This window comes from Perca fluviatilis, chromosome 20 (genome assembly GCF_010015445.1).
Source record: "Perca fluviatilis chromosome 20, GENO_Pfluv_1.0, whole genome shotgun sequence".
NCBI classification, from domain to species: Eukaryota; Metazoa; Chordata; class Actinopteri; order Perciformes; family Percidae; genus Perca; species Perca fluviatilis.
Genome location: NC_053131.1, coordinates 34,220,412 through 34,237,402, shown reverse-complemented (window position 1 = coordinate 34,237,402; position 16,991 = coordinate 34,220,412). Strand labels below are relative to the sequence as shown.

General features: G+C 42.4%; 1 protein-coding gene across 3 annotated transcripts in view; it reads right to left on the bottom strand.

The window, feature by feature from the left end:
* Nucleotides 1-2,338: 2,338 nt before the first annotated feature.
* Nucleotides 2,339-16,991, bottom strand: part of LOC120549597 — a 37,941-nt gene continuing 23,288 nt past the window's right edge. For 2 of the 3 annotated variants that reach the window (XM_039786615.1, XM_039786613.1), the window contains exons 2-8: nt 15,824-16,165; nt 14,893-15,228; nt 13,650-13,985; nt 11,642-11,977; nt 8,626-8,757; nt 8,200-8,534; nt 6,684-8,107 (exon numbers count right to left, since the gene is read on the bottom strand). In XM_039786615.1, coding sequence (XP_039642549.1) covers nt 8,338-8,534; nt 8,626-8,757; nt 11,642-11,977; nt 13,650-13,985; nt 14,893-15,228; nt 15,824-16,127 — 1,641 coding nt within the window. In that variant the 5' untranslated portion in view covers nt 16,128-16,165 and the 3' untranslated portion in view covers nt 6,684-8,107; nt 8,200-8,337. Of the gene's footprint in view, nt 2,413-3,371; nt 3,410-6,683; nt 8,108-8,199; nt 8,535-8,625; nt 8,758-11,641; nt 11,978-13,649; nt 13,986-14,892; nt 15,229-15,823; nt 16,166-16,991 lie in introns of those variants that run through there. The other variant, XM_039786614.1, reaches the window with a different exon arrangement.

Below are 16,991 nucleotides of genomic sequence, written 5' to 3'. Positions count from 1 at the left end.
TGTAGGGTTACATTACAGCCCGGTTCTTGTTTAATACTGGACCAGTTTCAGAGATTGTTGTTCCCATCAGTCACTTAGACACAGAAACATGTGAAAATAGAGTCCAGGTTATAAAACAAAACTAAGTTACCCTTTAATATTCCTCACAGCTTCAATCAGACATGACAGCACATTTACAGAAACACTGGCTGATCTACAACACTGACCTTTGACTCGGAGACGAACTACTTGCTGCGTGTGGACTTCTCTGGTCTTGTAGACGGTGCAGATGTAGGTGCCGCTGTCCCTGAAGCAGGGGTCCTTCAGGGTCAGACTGAAGTCTCTATTCATCAGTGGATCTTTCTCCAGCTTTGTGCGGTTGCTGTAAAAGCGGTCCTGTGTAGCAAGATGGTCGTTGCCGTTCACGTACTCGTGGACAGTCATTGGCTCGGGGGCACAGCGGCTCCACTCCACCGTGAAGTCTTCATTCGGTGGGATAAAGGTCGTGGCAGGAAGTTTGACATCCCGCGCCCCTTCTTCCACTTCCACCTTGGAGACTGAGCGGACAACAAACCACAACATCAGGGTAGATGCTAGATCGGATCTGGTAGACATGTCAACGTGCCTAGTGGCCCGCCTTATTCTAATTCTGCTTCTGATTGGCTTAGCCTGGTAGTTTTGACCCTAACTCAAACCCATTCACAATCCCAATGCCTAAACCTGACTAAGTCGACCATCCTAGCAGATCTAATTTAGGATCTACCCAATATCAGCTGCACAAACGATAGCATGAAGTATCGGAAGCTGCACTTTCAGGAATGCATTTCTAGGACGCTCGTGTTTTTGAGACAGCGGCAAATACTGAAGTGGGTGACCAAGAACTCAGAACCACATTTGTACCGCAAGATGGACGACACTAACGTTAAAAACAAACAAACAGTCTTAAATTGAAGACATTTCATCTTCAGCATTTCATTGTTATTTTAACAGAGCATTAGTAAAATGCTCCTAGGCTCGTGCACAGCGCGCACACACTATGCTTGTCACACACACACACACACACACACACACACACACACACACACAGAAGATTACTATATATATTATATATATATTACTGTGTAAATCCTCCATCATAACAGCAATGCTCCAAGGTCCAACCGCGCCTGGCTTTTAAAGGGAATGGGAGATGATCTCTTATTGGTTGATGAATGGGAGATGATCTCTGATTGGTTGATTGCATGTTACGCCCAAAACACACCTCTGATTAATGAAGACACTAAGGACAACCCTTTAGAACCAGGCGCCCGGCACACGGACACTTTTTACTGCCGTCAAACTAGCAAAAGTGGATTTGGACACGCCCTAAACACACCTGCACCAGGCGCTTCACACTGTGCACTCAGATCGTTAAAATAGGACCCATAGTGTACTAGAGATCGTCAACATGTGACAACATGTGAATGTGTGAAACCTACCTGTGATGGTGAAGTTCGAAAGATATGTTACTAGACCTGCAATCAGAACACCAGCCAGGAGAAATCTAGTAGATAAAGTTGGCAGTTCTGTGGGCGACATGAACGAGAAAATGATTGTTATGCATCTTGTGGTTACCTTCAGGAAGTGAAGTAACATCTAATTGGAGCACAGAGAGAGAGAGAGCGAGAGAGAGACAAACACACACACAGAGAGACACACAGACACAGAGAGAGAGAGAGAGAGAGACACAAACACAGAGAGAGAGAGAGACACAGAGAGAGAGAGAGAGAGAGAGAGACACACAAACACAGAGAGAGAGAGAGACACAGAGAGAGAGAGAGAGAGAGAGAGAGAGAGAGTCTGAAATGTAGAGTAGAAGTAGAAAGTGGCATCAAAAGACTCACATAAAGTACAAGTACCTTGACATTAGGACTAAAGTACAGTACTGGAGTAAATGTACTTAAACCACTGCTGTAATCAAAGCCCCATCTCATTCTCTAAAACACTAATTATTTCTACTTCTATTAATACTCTCCGGGACTCGAAGCAGATGTTATCTTTGTGACTTTGTTTCACAGATTTTAACACAGAAACCTCTTCTGTCAGGTGGGTTCAGATCACAGGGGAAAAAGTGACAAAAACTGCTTTTATACTTGTGATAATGTGATAATTAAGCGCTGAAAGCCTCTGATCACAGATGTTCTAGATGTGTTTTATACAAACTGGGGTTTTCCACAAAAATGCTCCTACTTCCTTGAGTCAGAACTATCACAGATAATTCAATAAATAAATAAATAAAATATAGACTCAAAGGAAAGTTTTCTTACCGTGCACGAGGATCACAAGCGCCACGCCCGCCACAAACACACAGAAAACTATAACGGCCTTCATCTTCACCGGACTACACAACTCTGAGTCTCTCTTAAACTTCTACTGAACAACGGTTCTTCACTCCTCTCGGTTCCAGAGAAACAGACCACATGTTACTTTCACTTTCAAATCCGGAGAAACTTTCAGAGAAATCTGTGTGTGTGTTTGTGTGAGTCTGTGAGAGTGAGTGTGTGTGTGTGTGTGTGTGTGTGTGTGTGTGTGTGTGTGTGTGTGTGTGTGTGTGTGTGAGAGAGAGAGAGAGTGAGTGAGTTGTGTGTGCGCAACCCAGTGTGAGTCTGTCTGTGAGTGCGCGTGTGTGAGTCTGAGTGAGTGTGTGTGAGTCTGAGTGAGTGTGTGTGTGTGTGTGTGTGTGTGTGTGTCTGGAGTGAGTGTGTGTGTGTGTGTGTGTGTGTGTGTGTGTGTGTGTGTGTGTGTGTGTGTGTGTGTGTCTGTGAGAAACAAGACTCCTGGCAGGACCATAATACTACTGTACTTTTACTACATGAAGCTGAGAATACTGATATTTAGTTTAGTGCACAATATGATTTATACAATTAAAATAGAAATATCTAAGACAAAAACCAAAGCCGCACTTGGCAGCAGGGCTTACATTTTTGTAATGATATGAAGTCAAATTTCTGACAAAGTTAAGTGCACTCAAACCAACTCAGTTATTACTTCAATTATTTTTTTGAGTAAAGTTAAATTTAATTATTATTATTATTATTATTATTAGATTAAGTTAGGTTAAATTACCTCTTTAATTAAGATGTACCGTTTTTACAATCACTACTCTGGTTGGGTTGAAATAAACCCTTAATTCACTCATTTACATGTAGAGATATGCTGACTCTATACACGCTAAAAGTCCTGATTATTTACATGGAGTCTGGTGGAGATATGCTGGCTCTATACACGCTAAAAGTCCTGATTATTTACATGGAGTCTGGTGATGGTGATTTATGTTAAACTAAAAGGATCTTACGCACACCAGAGAATGGACCCACAGATGCACGACTCAGGTGAGTAAAATACAAACTTACATGCAACAGTGTCCAGAAAACGACAGGCAAAGGGAAATCTGGAAAAGCAGGCAAAGGTCAAATATCAAAGAGAACCAAGAACACAGGAAAAAAACATTTGAAGGATGCACACTTGGGAAACCGGAAGTCTGGAAAACACGACACAGGTTAATTGGTACTACAGCTCCAATGACACAACCTGTAGGGGGACGGAAGATGGAAAAGTTGCATAGTATGCCTTTAAGGGAACAGAGTTTTTAAAACAGTTGAAAAAGGCGACAATAAGTTGATGAAAAGGCGATGAAAAGGCAAGGCAGCTTTATTTGTATAGCACATTTCAGCAACAGGGCAATTCAAAGTGCTTTATATAAAAATTCAAGAATAAAAGTACAGTGCAGTATGAGAAATTAAACATTAAAGAGCAGTTAAAAATATAAAAGCAAATAAAATACGAGATTTTATGGTGCTAGTATGAGACAACGTATAAGCCGTTGCTCTATACACGTAATCCACCTGCAAACCTTGCCGTTCCCAGAACGGGCCGGTCCCACCGGTCTTACTTTTAAATTCCTCTTTATATAAGGTGACGAAAAGGCAACTAATCATCGTTATTCTGCAGCTCCCTCTCTCCTCGCCGTGGCTTTTAAACTGAAAACAATGGAAGCCGTGGCAACCGCTGGCTTACTGAAACCACCTTTATTCAGAAAACAGACGTTGAATTGACAGAACATTTACGTAAAGAGGAGTGAATCCCAATCATCCTGTAAAGCCGACATTTTCTCTTTCTCACAGTGCAGATCCATTTGGCCGTGCAACGCTTCTGTCGCGCTGCGCTCCACTTTATTCCTATGGGTGACATCAAGAGACTTTAACGCGCCCCGCAAAGCATCCTGGGAAGGCAGCGCTGCATTTGAAAAAAAAGCTGCGCGTCAAAAAAGCTGCCCGATGCCCATCTTTATGCATGTCAAGTTGTGTATGGTTCACACTTCAGCTCTTTGCTGAAACTTAACCTCCTGCTTCGAGGCATGTATTGAAGAAATGAACCAATTTGGAGTGAAGCTTTGTTTCGGAGCTCGTCCTCCCAGACATTCCAACTGTGTAGACCTCGTGCTGCATGAAACGAGTGAAGAACATCCTCCAGGACCATTTACATCCAGCCCATCACCTCTTTCAACTGCTGCCTTCGAGGAGAAGATACAGGTCCATCAGGGCCAAAACCAGCAGGCTAGCCAACAGTCTTTACCCCCATGCAGTCAGGTTGCTTAATGGACATACTACCCCATTCCCCATCGGACATCCCTTTGTGACATATTAGGCTCGTTCGAGATGAGCCAGATCTGCGCAGAATCGATCACCGCCCAATGCATGCCGGTTAGATTTGTGTCCGACTTGATCCCGACTTGCTCTGACGTCATGCACACGTGGGCAACGATAATCTCACGAGACCAAGGCGGCCGCAGTTCTGAGACGCAGGTAGGGGCAGTTGCTTTTCACCAACTGCAAGAGCCAGGCGGACGCAGGCGGACCCAGTGCATGCTGGGAACGCCGGCCTCTCAGCTGATCGAACAGCTGATTGGTTCAGAATCGACTCAACATGATGATGTTTTATATAAACTTTTTATTGATTTTGAATCGGAGGGATTTTAACTGCTATTTGTCTGATTTAAAGGCTTATTCTGTACAGAACACATGTTGTGTGGCTGATAGTGATGTTTAGAAGTCAGAGAGACTAAATCTGATCAGATTATAGATCATCTACAGTCTGTTGTTTATTAAAATCAGCAACGGATCACATGTAGAGAATTTGACAGCTACTCTGTCATACTAAAATCAACTGGAGACTGTGTAGGAGCTGATATAGGGGTCTGATAACATTTTATTAAATCGGAATTCGGACCACAGTGTTTGGGTCACTTCCTGTTCATCCTGAAGGCTGCTGGAGTCAGCTGGAAAACTGTCCGACTTGAGAGCGGACTTTTGTCCCCGCCCCCCGCTGCTGCCGCCTGCTCTCGTCTACTTTACAGGCGAGGCGCAGTTCATCTCCAACGAGCCTAATGTCTCTGCCCATACACCATCAATACCTGTGACCTGGACATTGCATTGCTGCAAAAATATTACGATTTATCGATTGCACCATGCACTTTAATTGACATAGTACTTTATGGGGTTTTTCAAGAGGGATTTATGGGAAGTTAACTTAGGTACAAAGTCATTCTAGGGGTATTTATGGGGAGTTAAATTAAATTAGGTACAAAGTCATGGGTAAATTCTTTTCATGGGGACATATGTAGATAAGGCAAACAGGTGAACAGCTTAAAATGATATGCCTGTAATAAAACTGAACTGATTCGTTTTGAGATAATCACGTGACCAGTGACGTCCGAAGCTTCGTCACACACACACACACACACACACACACACACACACACACACACACACACACACACACACACACACACACACACACACACACACACACACACACACACACACACACACACACACACACACTTTCTGGGTTGTTGCAGTAGGAGAGTTAGTGAATATTTAGAGAGATTAGTTATAATTATGATTATTATTATAGTATAAGTTTATAGAGAGTTTATTGCAGGTAAGAAAAGAAATAGGCTCAGCCTAAAACATTTGTCACCAAGCACAATAATATCCCCCTGACCTGTCCACGGTTATTGTCCATAAGCACCATCACTGTCCCAAAGTACTTCCTTGCCACTGTCAAAGCGCTGCCCCAATCAATTGACTCAAACTATTTCTAAAAACACCACACTGGCAGTAGACTACGAGTCCGTTAGATTGCTCATATAGCGTACGCCTTCTGCACTGCCTATCTCAACTATTTGGCTGAGAAGACAATGTTGCTCTAGGCTACGTAGGCTAATCAATATAAGCACAGAAACGTGTGTACAATGTGCAATGTGTTCTGCATTAATTTCCCTCCAAAATTGATGTATTTGTTTACAAACAAGAAATGTTCAACCAAAATCCTAACTTTATAGTTTTATTTTGTGGAGAAGGCAATGACATTTTCATTGATGCAAGTCACAAATAGGCTTAGTTATTTATGTCATTATTTATTTATCCATGAATTCATACACAGCATGTACTCCTCTTCGACTCAAAGACATTCATGCCTAATGTCTGTGAAACTTTTATTTTCATCGTGATCTAATATTTTAATTAATAGAATTAACAAACCATACACTGGGACATTTTCGATACAACTAGATTGAAAACTTCACTGGTTCAGAAAGCTTCAGTTCGCCATAACTAGAAAAAGGCCTCTTTAAAGACTGAAGGACGCAAGGGACAACTCAATTTTCTTCTGACTTATTTTATTTCATTCCAGTTAGTTGGTTAGATAGTTAGGTTGATAACCTTTAAAGGCAAAACACAAAAAGAAATATACATTACTTCAAGTAAAGTCATTTCAAATTAAATCTATATTCTCAATGTAGTCATATTATGAATGGCATTTAGAATTAATTAAGTCTATGCAGAAACTTCTCCCAGCAAAAACAAATACAGATCACCTCAAGTTTCAAACAATATGGTATTAGTATATTAACTGAAACTATGCGTTTCAAATACAATATGAAAATAAACAATTGTCAAGTAGCTTGCCATCAATCATTGTTTCCCAAATATAATTGTCAAATTATTATTGGCCTCAATTCCCAACACAAATAAACACTTAAGTGACAACAATGTCCATGTGCCTACCGGTGGCATCTCCAGAATCCCAAATGAGCTGAATGTGTCTGAATGAGAATCTCCTCTTCCTCGAAAGAATTCCAGTGAAATGCTTTTTCACCAAACATTTCACCACCTACTATCACGAAGGTGCACCAGTATAAATGTTCCCCAGGGAAACACAAGCTAATGATGGGTTCCACACTGCATGCACTTTTTTTGCCCCCTGCTGGTGTTTTATCTTGGAAAGAAGTTGAAAAGGTGAATGCCTTGAATATGAATACCTGTCTTTTGACACAACAATGCAAATCTAACCTTTGTTGATCTGAATTGAAGACAGATTCAGCAACTGCACAGCCTATTTTTCACTTAAAATGTTTTCAGAAACACGTTTTGGGGGAACTATTTTCGTAAAAATATTATGAAAATAGTTCCCCCTATTCGGATGTTTCCGAATAGGAAAATTCAGATGTTTCTATATTTCAAGTTACGTAACTTAGGAATTTGGTGTGAACAGCGTTACTAAAATTGAAACCTATTTTTTTTTTAGAGAACTTTTGCTGTGTTGATTTACCGGTCCAGTCAGATTAAGGGAAAATTACACAAAGTTGAAGTTATTTTTAAAACCCCAAAAGATTTGGGGCTTTGGAGAAAACATCAGGGGCTTCTGGAGCACCAGAAGCTCCGCCCATCGCTCCACCCTTTCTATTGCCGATTGACTTTGAGGTGAACTATCCTCCTCCATATAATATCTGCATCCTTGCACACAGTGCATACGTATGAAGTGTGATCGTTGTGAGTCAGGTTAGTCATCATCAGACTGAGATCTCCAGTTTGCAGCGGGTTTTCCTTTGTCTTTGTGCGGCCTCTGTACATGGTGCTTTGTTTGTCAAGCTGGTCTTGGCCGTTCTCATACACATGGATCGTCACGTGCGTCCCGCCCAAATGACTCCACTCCACCGTTGCATCTTCAGGCAGCTGAGCTCTAGTTTTGAAGGGCAGGGTAACAGATTTAGCCCACTCCCCGATCTCCACCACCTTGTCAACGACTAAGAGGAAAACAAACCACATCAGTTTTAATTTTTACAAACAGCAGCAGCAATAATACTGACAACCACTGACTGGTATCGACAGTACTGACCTTTGACTCGGAGCTGTACTACTTTCTGCATCCAGATGTCTCTGTTCAGGTAGACACTGCAGATGTACGTGCCACTGTCCCTGAAGCAGGGGTACCTCAGGGTCAGACTGAAGTCTCCAGTTTTCCGTGGATCTTTCTCTATCTCCATCTTTGTGCGGTCGTGTAAAACTCGTCCTGTGTGACAGGATTGTTGGTGTAGTTCCGATACTCGTGGACCTTCATGGGCTCGGGGGCACAGCGGCTCCACTCCACTGATAAACACTCAGGCAGCGGGGCTTGGGTTTTGCAAGGAAGCTTGACAAACATCTCTTCTTCTTCCACTTCCACCCAGGTGACTGAGAGGATAACAAACACATCAGTAGCTGCACAAACACAAAAAAACTGTACTAGAGATTTTCAGAGGTCCTGTTACAACACACAACATACCTGTGATGATTCTGTACCAAAAATAAACTGCTAGACCTAAAACAACGGCAACAGCTAGGCCCAAAACCAGGAACAGGACAGCCAGGACAACAGCCAGGAGAACATCGGTCCTAGTAGAGGAAGTGGACGATTCTGTGGGCCACAAAAAAAACTTTACATGATCCTGAAAAAATCGTATTAAAGCTTTCATGGATGTATTGCGAGAACTGGATAAAATTATGTTCTACTCCGCCATCATCAAGTCCATCCTGACCTCCTTTATCACCATCTGGTACGCTGCTGCCACTGCCGAGGACATGGGCATAAGCTATCTCATGAGATTGTGAATCGTAGCAAGACCTTTAAGAACGAGTGCTTTGCTACGCACAACCGTCAGAAAAACAAGCCGGCATTGATAAGGGAATTATGGTGGATCACGCAAACACTGGACTTTCACTCAGTAGGACGGGGTTTGAGTTTGGTGTCCTACCGAAAGTTAATTTTGGGTGGCTTGTGGCTCGGAGTTGCCCAATAACCACAAGGTTGGCGGTTCAATCCCAGACTCCTCAGGCCACATGTCAAATTACCCCTGAGCAAAACACTCAACCTAGAGTTTCTCCCCGGACGCTGTATACATACAGTAGCTGTTCACTGCTCCTAATACTAGGATGGGTCAAGAATGCAGAAATAAAATTTCACATTTTCATGTGACTATTAAGCATAACGTTGGTTTTGTTTTTGTTAAAGGAATTAATAAACTCAGATAGTCTGGCTATCACCAGACCAAGCTCAATCTGTTAAGATTGAACATTAGTCTGGGGAGTCTGCTCTGTATTTTCCACTGCAGAAGAGGCATGTTCAACGGGCATAATTCAAATGACTCTGTACACAATTGGATAGTCCTTCAACCAATCAGAGCAACGATCTGGGTGACGTACTTTGCAGAGCGAGGCAGAGCGAAAGGCAAACACATCCTTCTTTTGTAGGAATTATTCCAGGGCAAGTTTCTGTTCTGTTTTCAGAGAAAACTTTGAAATCTTTTAAAACAGCAGCGACAGCGGCATCAACGGGTTGCTGCGCTTCAGTGGCCGCCATGTTAAATGTAAACAAGAAGCTGCTTGGTCGCTTCTCTATCATCATCGTGTTAAACATGCCAATAGCGCGCCAGGTAGATAAGCCAGTTCGTGATTGGTTCCCGCAGATTTGTAACGGAACAAAGCTCAGAGGCATTCAATTCATACTTTGCAGTGACGTCATTACCATGGGTACCTGGCGGGCAAGAAACGCCGATAGAATGGCGCTGAACAGTGGCCAGACACGGGAATTGCAGCCTTGCAGATTTCCAATACTACAATCAATCACCTATTTAGACCATATGTCAGTCGGAACTTGTGATCCATACACAGCACCCGCTGATATTTTCATTGCTTTGAAGCTGGCAAAGTCTCTACCAGACTTGGAGTTTGGAGATATTTACATCTATCTTATAGAGAATCCGTCACTTTACACCGCACAAAAAATGAAAGCCTACAAAAGTACAGATAGCTATCTTTTTTTTCAAGAGTGGATGGGTTAACAACGCTGTCGTATGGGAGGTGAAAAACAGGAATATCTTCATAATCAAAGCAAAGGTGAGTGTAGTTAGTTAGCTAGTTAGTTAGTTAGCTAGCTAGCTAGCTCGCTAACGTTTGCTGATCTGTTCCGTTGTGTGATGAAGTCTTCATCTGAATACGTACACCCTGCCTGCCGGCAAATGACAGCTTGATAAGTCGTTTTTTTTTAAACCTTCTGCCAACACTAGGCTATGTATCATGTAGGGTGACCAGACGTCCCGGTTTGACCGGGACAGTCCCGAGTCCCGACAAAAGCTGTGTCGGGACACTAAAATATCCCGGTTTACACCAACCACTATGAAATTGTCCGGTTGTCAGCGCCATATACATCAACGGTGGTCGCTTATTATAGCCCGACCATTAACTAAACCCATGTAGAAAGACTAATAAAGCGTCCAGCTATGATTTTAACAATGTTTGTGTGTGTGTGTGTGTGTGTGTGTGTGTGTGTGTGTGTGTGTGTGTGTGTGTGTAAATCGTAGCGGTCTGCATAATCTGTGCCGCCAGTACGATGTATATTTGTAAACATTGTTGCAACGCCTCTTCTTCTCTGTCTCGTCTTTTGCTGACATCTGTGTTAAATGCCACAGTAGGCTTTCAGCCAACAAATTGATTCTTGAGCAAATTCACTCAATTCACACAACAAATATACAATATAGAATGATGTTCTTGCCCGCCAGCCAGCAGTTGTGACGTCACGTGCAAAGTATGAATTACGATTCCAATTTGGAACCGGTGCTCTCTCACTGTGTTTAAATTATGCTCTTTGGATGCTTTTATATAGGCCTTAAAGGTCCTCTAATACTGTATCTGAAGTCTCTTTTATATAGGCCTTAGTGGTCCCCTAATACTGTATCTGAAGTCTCTTTTATATAGGCCTTAGTGGTCTCTTTCCAGAAATTTTACCAAAATTCAGCCTTGGTGCAGAATTACAGCCACTAGAGCCAATCTCACAATGAGCTTTCTTTAGGATGTGCCATTTCTGTTTCTGTAGCTATTGAGGAGGAGGAGGGCAAGGTGGACCTCATAAGGAGAAGATTCCTGATTGGCCCATCTGAGCTTTCATTTTTTTAAAGGCAGAGCAGGATACCCAGGGCTCGGTTTACACCTATCACCATTTCTAGCCACTGTGGAACCATAGGCACCTGGGGGAACTCATATTAATGTTAAAAAACCTCATAAAGTGAAATTGTCATGCCATGGGACCTTTAAGTTATGTACCAAAACTTCTGAAAATCTACTTTACTTGGCAATAAACGTGTTTGTTCATTAACTGAATCTTCACTATATTATTGGAACTTTTATATCATTACTCACTGTGAAAAACGTGGGAACACAGTGTCCAGTTCTGATAAAATACTCATGTCCACAGCAGTGACCTCTGACCTGTATGTATAGTAGGGGGGTTAGGTTTTGTTCCTTACCTGTGACCTGTAGCTGTACAGTTTTCTTGCCCGTCATATTTCCTTTGCTGTAGACGGTGCAGGTGTAGACGCCGCTGTCAGAGTGGTAAGGATCTTTCAGAGTGAGGCCGAGGTCTCCAGTTTTCAGAGCGTCAGCTGACATCGATGTTCGGCCGTTGTAAAGCTGGTTTTGAAGATAAGGCTCATCTTTGTCTTGATGCTGGTGGACGGTTGAAGGATTGAGATCAGGGCAGCTCCACACCACTAAGGAGCCCTCAGGTAACCATGGTAACTGGCAGGGCAGCACGAAAGACTTTATACCCTCATACACCACAACATTTGAGGCATGCTGGGAAACTGGGAAGACACAAACAAAAGCGTGTCTCAACTATGTATGCATTTATTATTTATACTTATTTCTTTACACACACTAAAAAATAGGGATTCACGATGATATCGGCACAACATCGGTATCAGCCGATAAAAGCTTAAAATAATCATCATCGGCATCAGCAGATATGAATATTTCTGCCGATGAGCCTTGCCGATAGGGTGGCGTGTTTACTATGCGCACGTGGCAACCGAGAACGTAGCATGAGCACCAGCAACTTAAACTTCCAACATGTCGGCTGCTTGAAGGTATTTTGAGATCTGTAAAACAGATAACAAACATGCTATTTGCAGTACTTGTAAAGCACGTGACAATGCTTGCAACACGGCTAAAGCTATGGTGGAGTTTGGTGTGGCAAGTCTATCGTGCATGGTACACACGCTTTCTAACATGTCTTGTGCTACATTAGCAACATAAGCCTTTACAACAGAACCGCTTAAATACACTTGTTAGATGATATTTCATTACAGAGTTCTCTGTTGATTTGTGTTTGTCGCAGTGTGCTCATGGTGGAAAAATAATGTAAACAGAGAGCGGGATACCAGAAATGCAATGCGCCATGATGTAGATCCCCTTCAAGGCCATGCTGATGTTGGAAGTCCCTCTAGTGGACAGAACGTGTAGCAACAATATTGATATCGGCATCGGCCAAAATTAGTTTGAAAATATCAGCATATCCGAATATTGGCCAAAATCCAATATCGTGAACCCCTACTAAAAAATACAACTTTTTTTAAAGTATATATGGACACAAAGACATTTACTTACAGAGGCACATTCACCTTATATAATCAGATATACATGAAATTAAAGTTAACCAAAGCTAGATACAGTAGATTAACATTTGAATGCTGTAAATACATTTTTAGTTAGTTGTATAGTTTTAGATATAATTTATATAATTATGTCCCTGTTCCTTCAGAAATAACTCAGACATCAATATTAACTGTCCCTTTTCCTCCCCAAAACATTGAATGTTAACGTAGGCCTCAAAAGGCAAAGTGAACAGTTTTGTGTACAACATAATCAACCACATGAGCATTACATGGTGCTAATAATGATAATGTACAGACATTTTGTCCTAGACCGCCATCATCAATCCATCCTGACCACCTTCATCAGCATCCGGTACGCTGCTGCCACTGCCGAGGACAAGGGCAGACTGCAGCATATCATCCCCTCTGCTGAGGAAGTAATTGGCTGCAAACTGCCGTCTCTCCAGGACTTCCAGGACGCTAAGGTGGGCAGGAAAGATTGTAGCCGGTCCCTCTCACCCCGGAATCCCTCCCCTCTGGCAGGAGGCTGTGGTCCATCAGGACCAAAACCTAATGCCAGAAAAAATATTCTTCCCATCTGAAGCTTGCCTCTTCAACAAGGCCTGGGACCCCCACAAATCAGACTCTTATCCCAGGTGAGACAGACTGGAGGCTGTTGCTCAGTTCACTTGTGGCTCAGCCTTTAAGGCTGTAACAAATCTTTCCTATAACTTTTATATCATAACTCGTTAGCGACAACGTTTTGAACACAGTATCCATTTCTGATATCCACATTGCATTTGGCTTCTAATCTGTATCCACAGAAGTGAACTCTGACCTCGGCCCTGTATGAACATCAGGGGTTTTGAGGTTTGTTCCTCACCTGTGACCTGCAGATGTACACTTATCTGTCTCTTTATATGTTCATTGCTGTAGATGGTGCAGGTGTAGACGCCGCTGTCAGAGTAGTGAGGATCTTTCAGAGTGAGGCTGAGGTTCCCAGTTTTCAGAGCGTCAGCTGACATCGATGTTCGGCCGCTGTAAAACACGTTTTGAAGATAAGGCTCATCTCCGTCTTGATGCTGGTGGACGGTCGAAGGATGGAGATCAGAGCAGCTCCACATCACTTTGGTGCCCTCAGGTAAAATTGGTAACTGGCAGGGCAGCATGACAGACTTTATACCCTCATACACCACAACACTTGAGGCATGCTGGGAAACTGGGAGGACAAAAACAAAAGGATTTCTCAACTATTTTTAAGTATATATGTACACAAAGACATTTACATATATACAGAGACACATTTACCTAATGTACTCAGATATACAGTACATGAAATTAAAGTTAACCAAAGCTAGTTACATAGATTAACATTTGAATGCTGTAAATACATTTTTAGTTAGTTGTTTAGTTTTAGATATCACTTATATACTTATGTCCCTGTTCCTCCCCAAAACACTGAATATGTTTATGTAGGCCCCAGAAGACAAAGTGAACAGTTTTGTAGGCAACATAGTCATCATGAGCTTTACATGGTGCTAGATATAATGTACAGACATGTTGTCCTAGACCGCCATCATTGAGTCCATTCTGACCACCTTTATCAGCATCCGGTACGCTGCTGCCACTGCCAAGGACAAGGGGACAACTGCAGCATATCATCCCCCCTGCTGAGGAAGTGATTGGCTGCAATCTGCCGTCTCTCCAGGACTTCCAGGACTCTAAGGTGGGCAGGAAAGATTGTAGCCGGTCCCTCTCACCCCAGACACAAACTGTTTGAACCCATCCCCTCTAGCAGGAGGCTGTGGTCCATCAGGACCAAAACCTAATGCCACAAAAATTCTTCCCATCTGAAGCTGACCTCTTCAACAAGGCCTCAGACCCCCACAAATCAGACTCTTATGCCAGGTGTGACAGACTGGAGGCTGTTGCTCAGTTCATTTGTGGCTCAGCCTTTAAGGCTCCTCATGCAACAAATCTTTTTTATAATATTGGAACTTTTATATCATAACTCGCTAGCGACAAAGTTGTGAACACAGTATCCAGATTGGATATCCACATTGCAATCTGTATCCACAGCAGTGAACCCTGAACTCGGCCCAGGGGTGTTGAGGTTAGTTCCTCACCTGTGACCTGTAGACGCACAATTGTCTGTCTCTTTATATGTTCGTTGCTGTAGACGGTGCAGGTGTAGAGGCCGCTGTCAGAGAGGTGAGGATCTTTCAGAGTGAGGCTGAGGTCTCCAGTTTGCAGAGCGTCAGCTGACATCAATGTTCGGCCGCTGTAAAGCTGGTTTTGGAAACGGGGCTCAGCGTAGTCCTGATGCTGGTGAACGGTCGAGGGATTGAAACCGAAGCGGCTCCACACCACTTTAATATACTTGGGTAGGCTTGATATCTGGCAGGGCAGCACGACAGACTTCACCCCCTCATACACCTCAACATCTGAGTCATGCTGGGGAACTGGAAGGACACACAAAATTATGTCTCAATTATTTATGTATTTATCATTAGGGTTTAAAACCCAAAAGGGTGTAGAACCCTAATGAGTTAGTGAAGGTTTATTAGGGGTCCAAGCCCGTGGGGTTTTGGGAGCCGTGTTGCCTTGCATACGAGGCTCAGATTTTACTACCTTTGAACTGGATACACTGGATTATCACATTTTCTCCATTTAAGGCCACCCTAGAGGGACCATTATGTTTTCTCTATTTCAGGACACCATAGAGGGAACGTTTAGTTTTCTCCATTTAAGGCCACCCTAGAGGGAACACTATGTTTCTACATTTATGGCGAACCTAGAGGGAACATTCAGTTTTCTCCATTTAAAGCCACCCTAGAGGGAACACTATGTTTCTACATTTATGGCGAACCTAGAGGGAACATTCGGTTTTCTCCATTTAAAGCCACCCAAAAGGGAACACTATATTTCTCCATTTAAGGCCACCCTAGCTGGAACGTCCTAATGGTTTAAGGCTAGGACCAGATACAGATATCTAGAGCAGTGACCTATGACCTTTGCTCTGAATTTACAATATGGGGGTTAGGGTTTGTTCCTCACCTGTGACCTGCAGCTGTACCTGGTACCATTTCATTTTAATTTTATTTTCATTGATGCGGATGGTGCATAAGTAGAGTCCGCTGTCAGAGCGGTGAGGTTCTTTCAGAGTGAGGCTGAAGTCTCCGGTTTCCAGAGCGTCATCTGACATTGATGTTCGGCCGCTGAAATGCTGGTTTTGAAGATAAGGCTCATCTTGTTTCTGATGCTGGTGGACGGTTGAGGGATTGGAACCGTGGTGGCTCCACACCACTTTGGTGCCCTCAGGAAACCATGGTACCCAGCAGGGCAGCACGACAGCCTTCATTCCCTCCAACACCTCAACACTTGAGGCATGCTTGGAAACTGGGAGGACACAAACAAAAGGATGTCTCAACTATTTATGCATTTATTTTACTTTATTTGTTTACACATCAAATACATACTGTAGGTTATGTACAAAATGATATCCAGATTCATACAGAGATACTTTACCTACAGTACATATACTCAGATACATAAAATTAAAGTAAAGAAAAGGAAGATAAATTAATGCTCCCAACTTAACTTAAATCTAGAAAATGTTACATTCAGTTTCATGACATCTCTGACGCCGATATTAGTATAGATAACTATAAACTGTTTAGATCGGAAAGAAGCACGAGGGGAGGTGGAGTAGCCACTTATGTATTATCAAATTTAAATTCTCAATTTATGGTTCCTAATGAGATTCCTGTTCATTTTGAAGGATTATTTATTAAAATCACTCTTCATGAAAACAAGCAGTTAATTATTGGACTTACTCTTACCTCTAAATCTCTTTTGGATTGGGCCCTAGTTTCTCATCCTGAACGAATAATTAAATCTGGGGTTCTACCAGACTGTTTTAGTGATCACCACATGATTTATTGTATTTGGAAAATTATGAAGCCACGTCTCCCTCCTAAATTTATCAAGATAAGGCAAACTAAATTCTTCAATAGTGATAAATTTATTGATGATTTGCAACAAATGAATTGGTACAGGCTCAATTTAATTCCATTTATTGATGATGCATGGAATTTTCTATATACTAAGCTTCAGAATGTTATAAACAAGCATGCTCCTTGGGCCACAGTTAAAGGTCACTTACCGTGGGTAAATGGAGACCTTATTAATCTCTTTAAACAGAGGGATAGGGCTTGGTACAAAT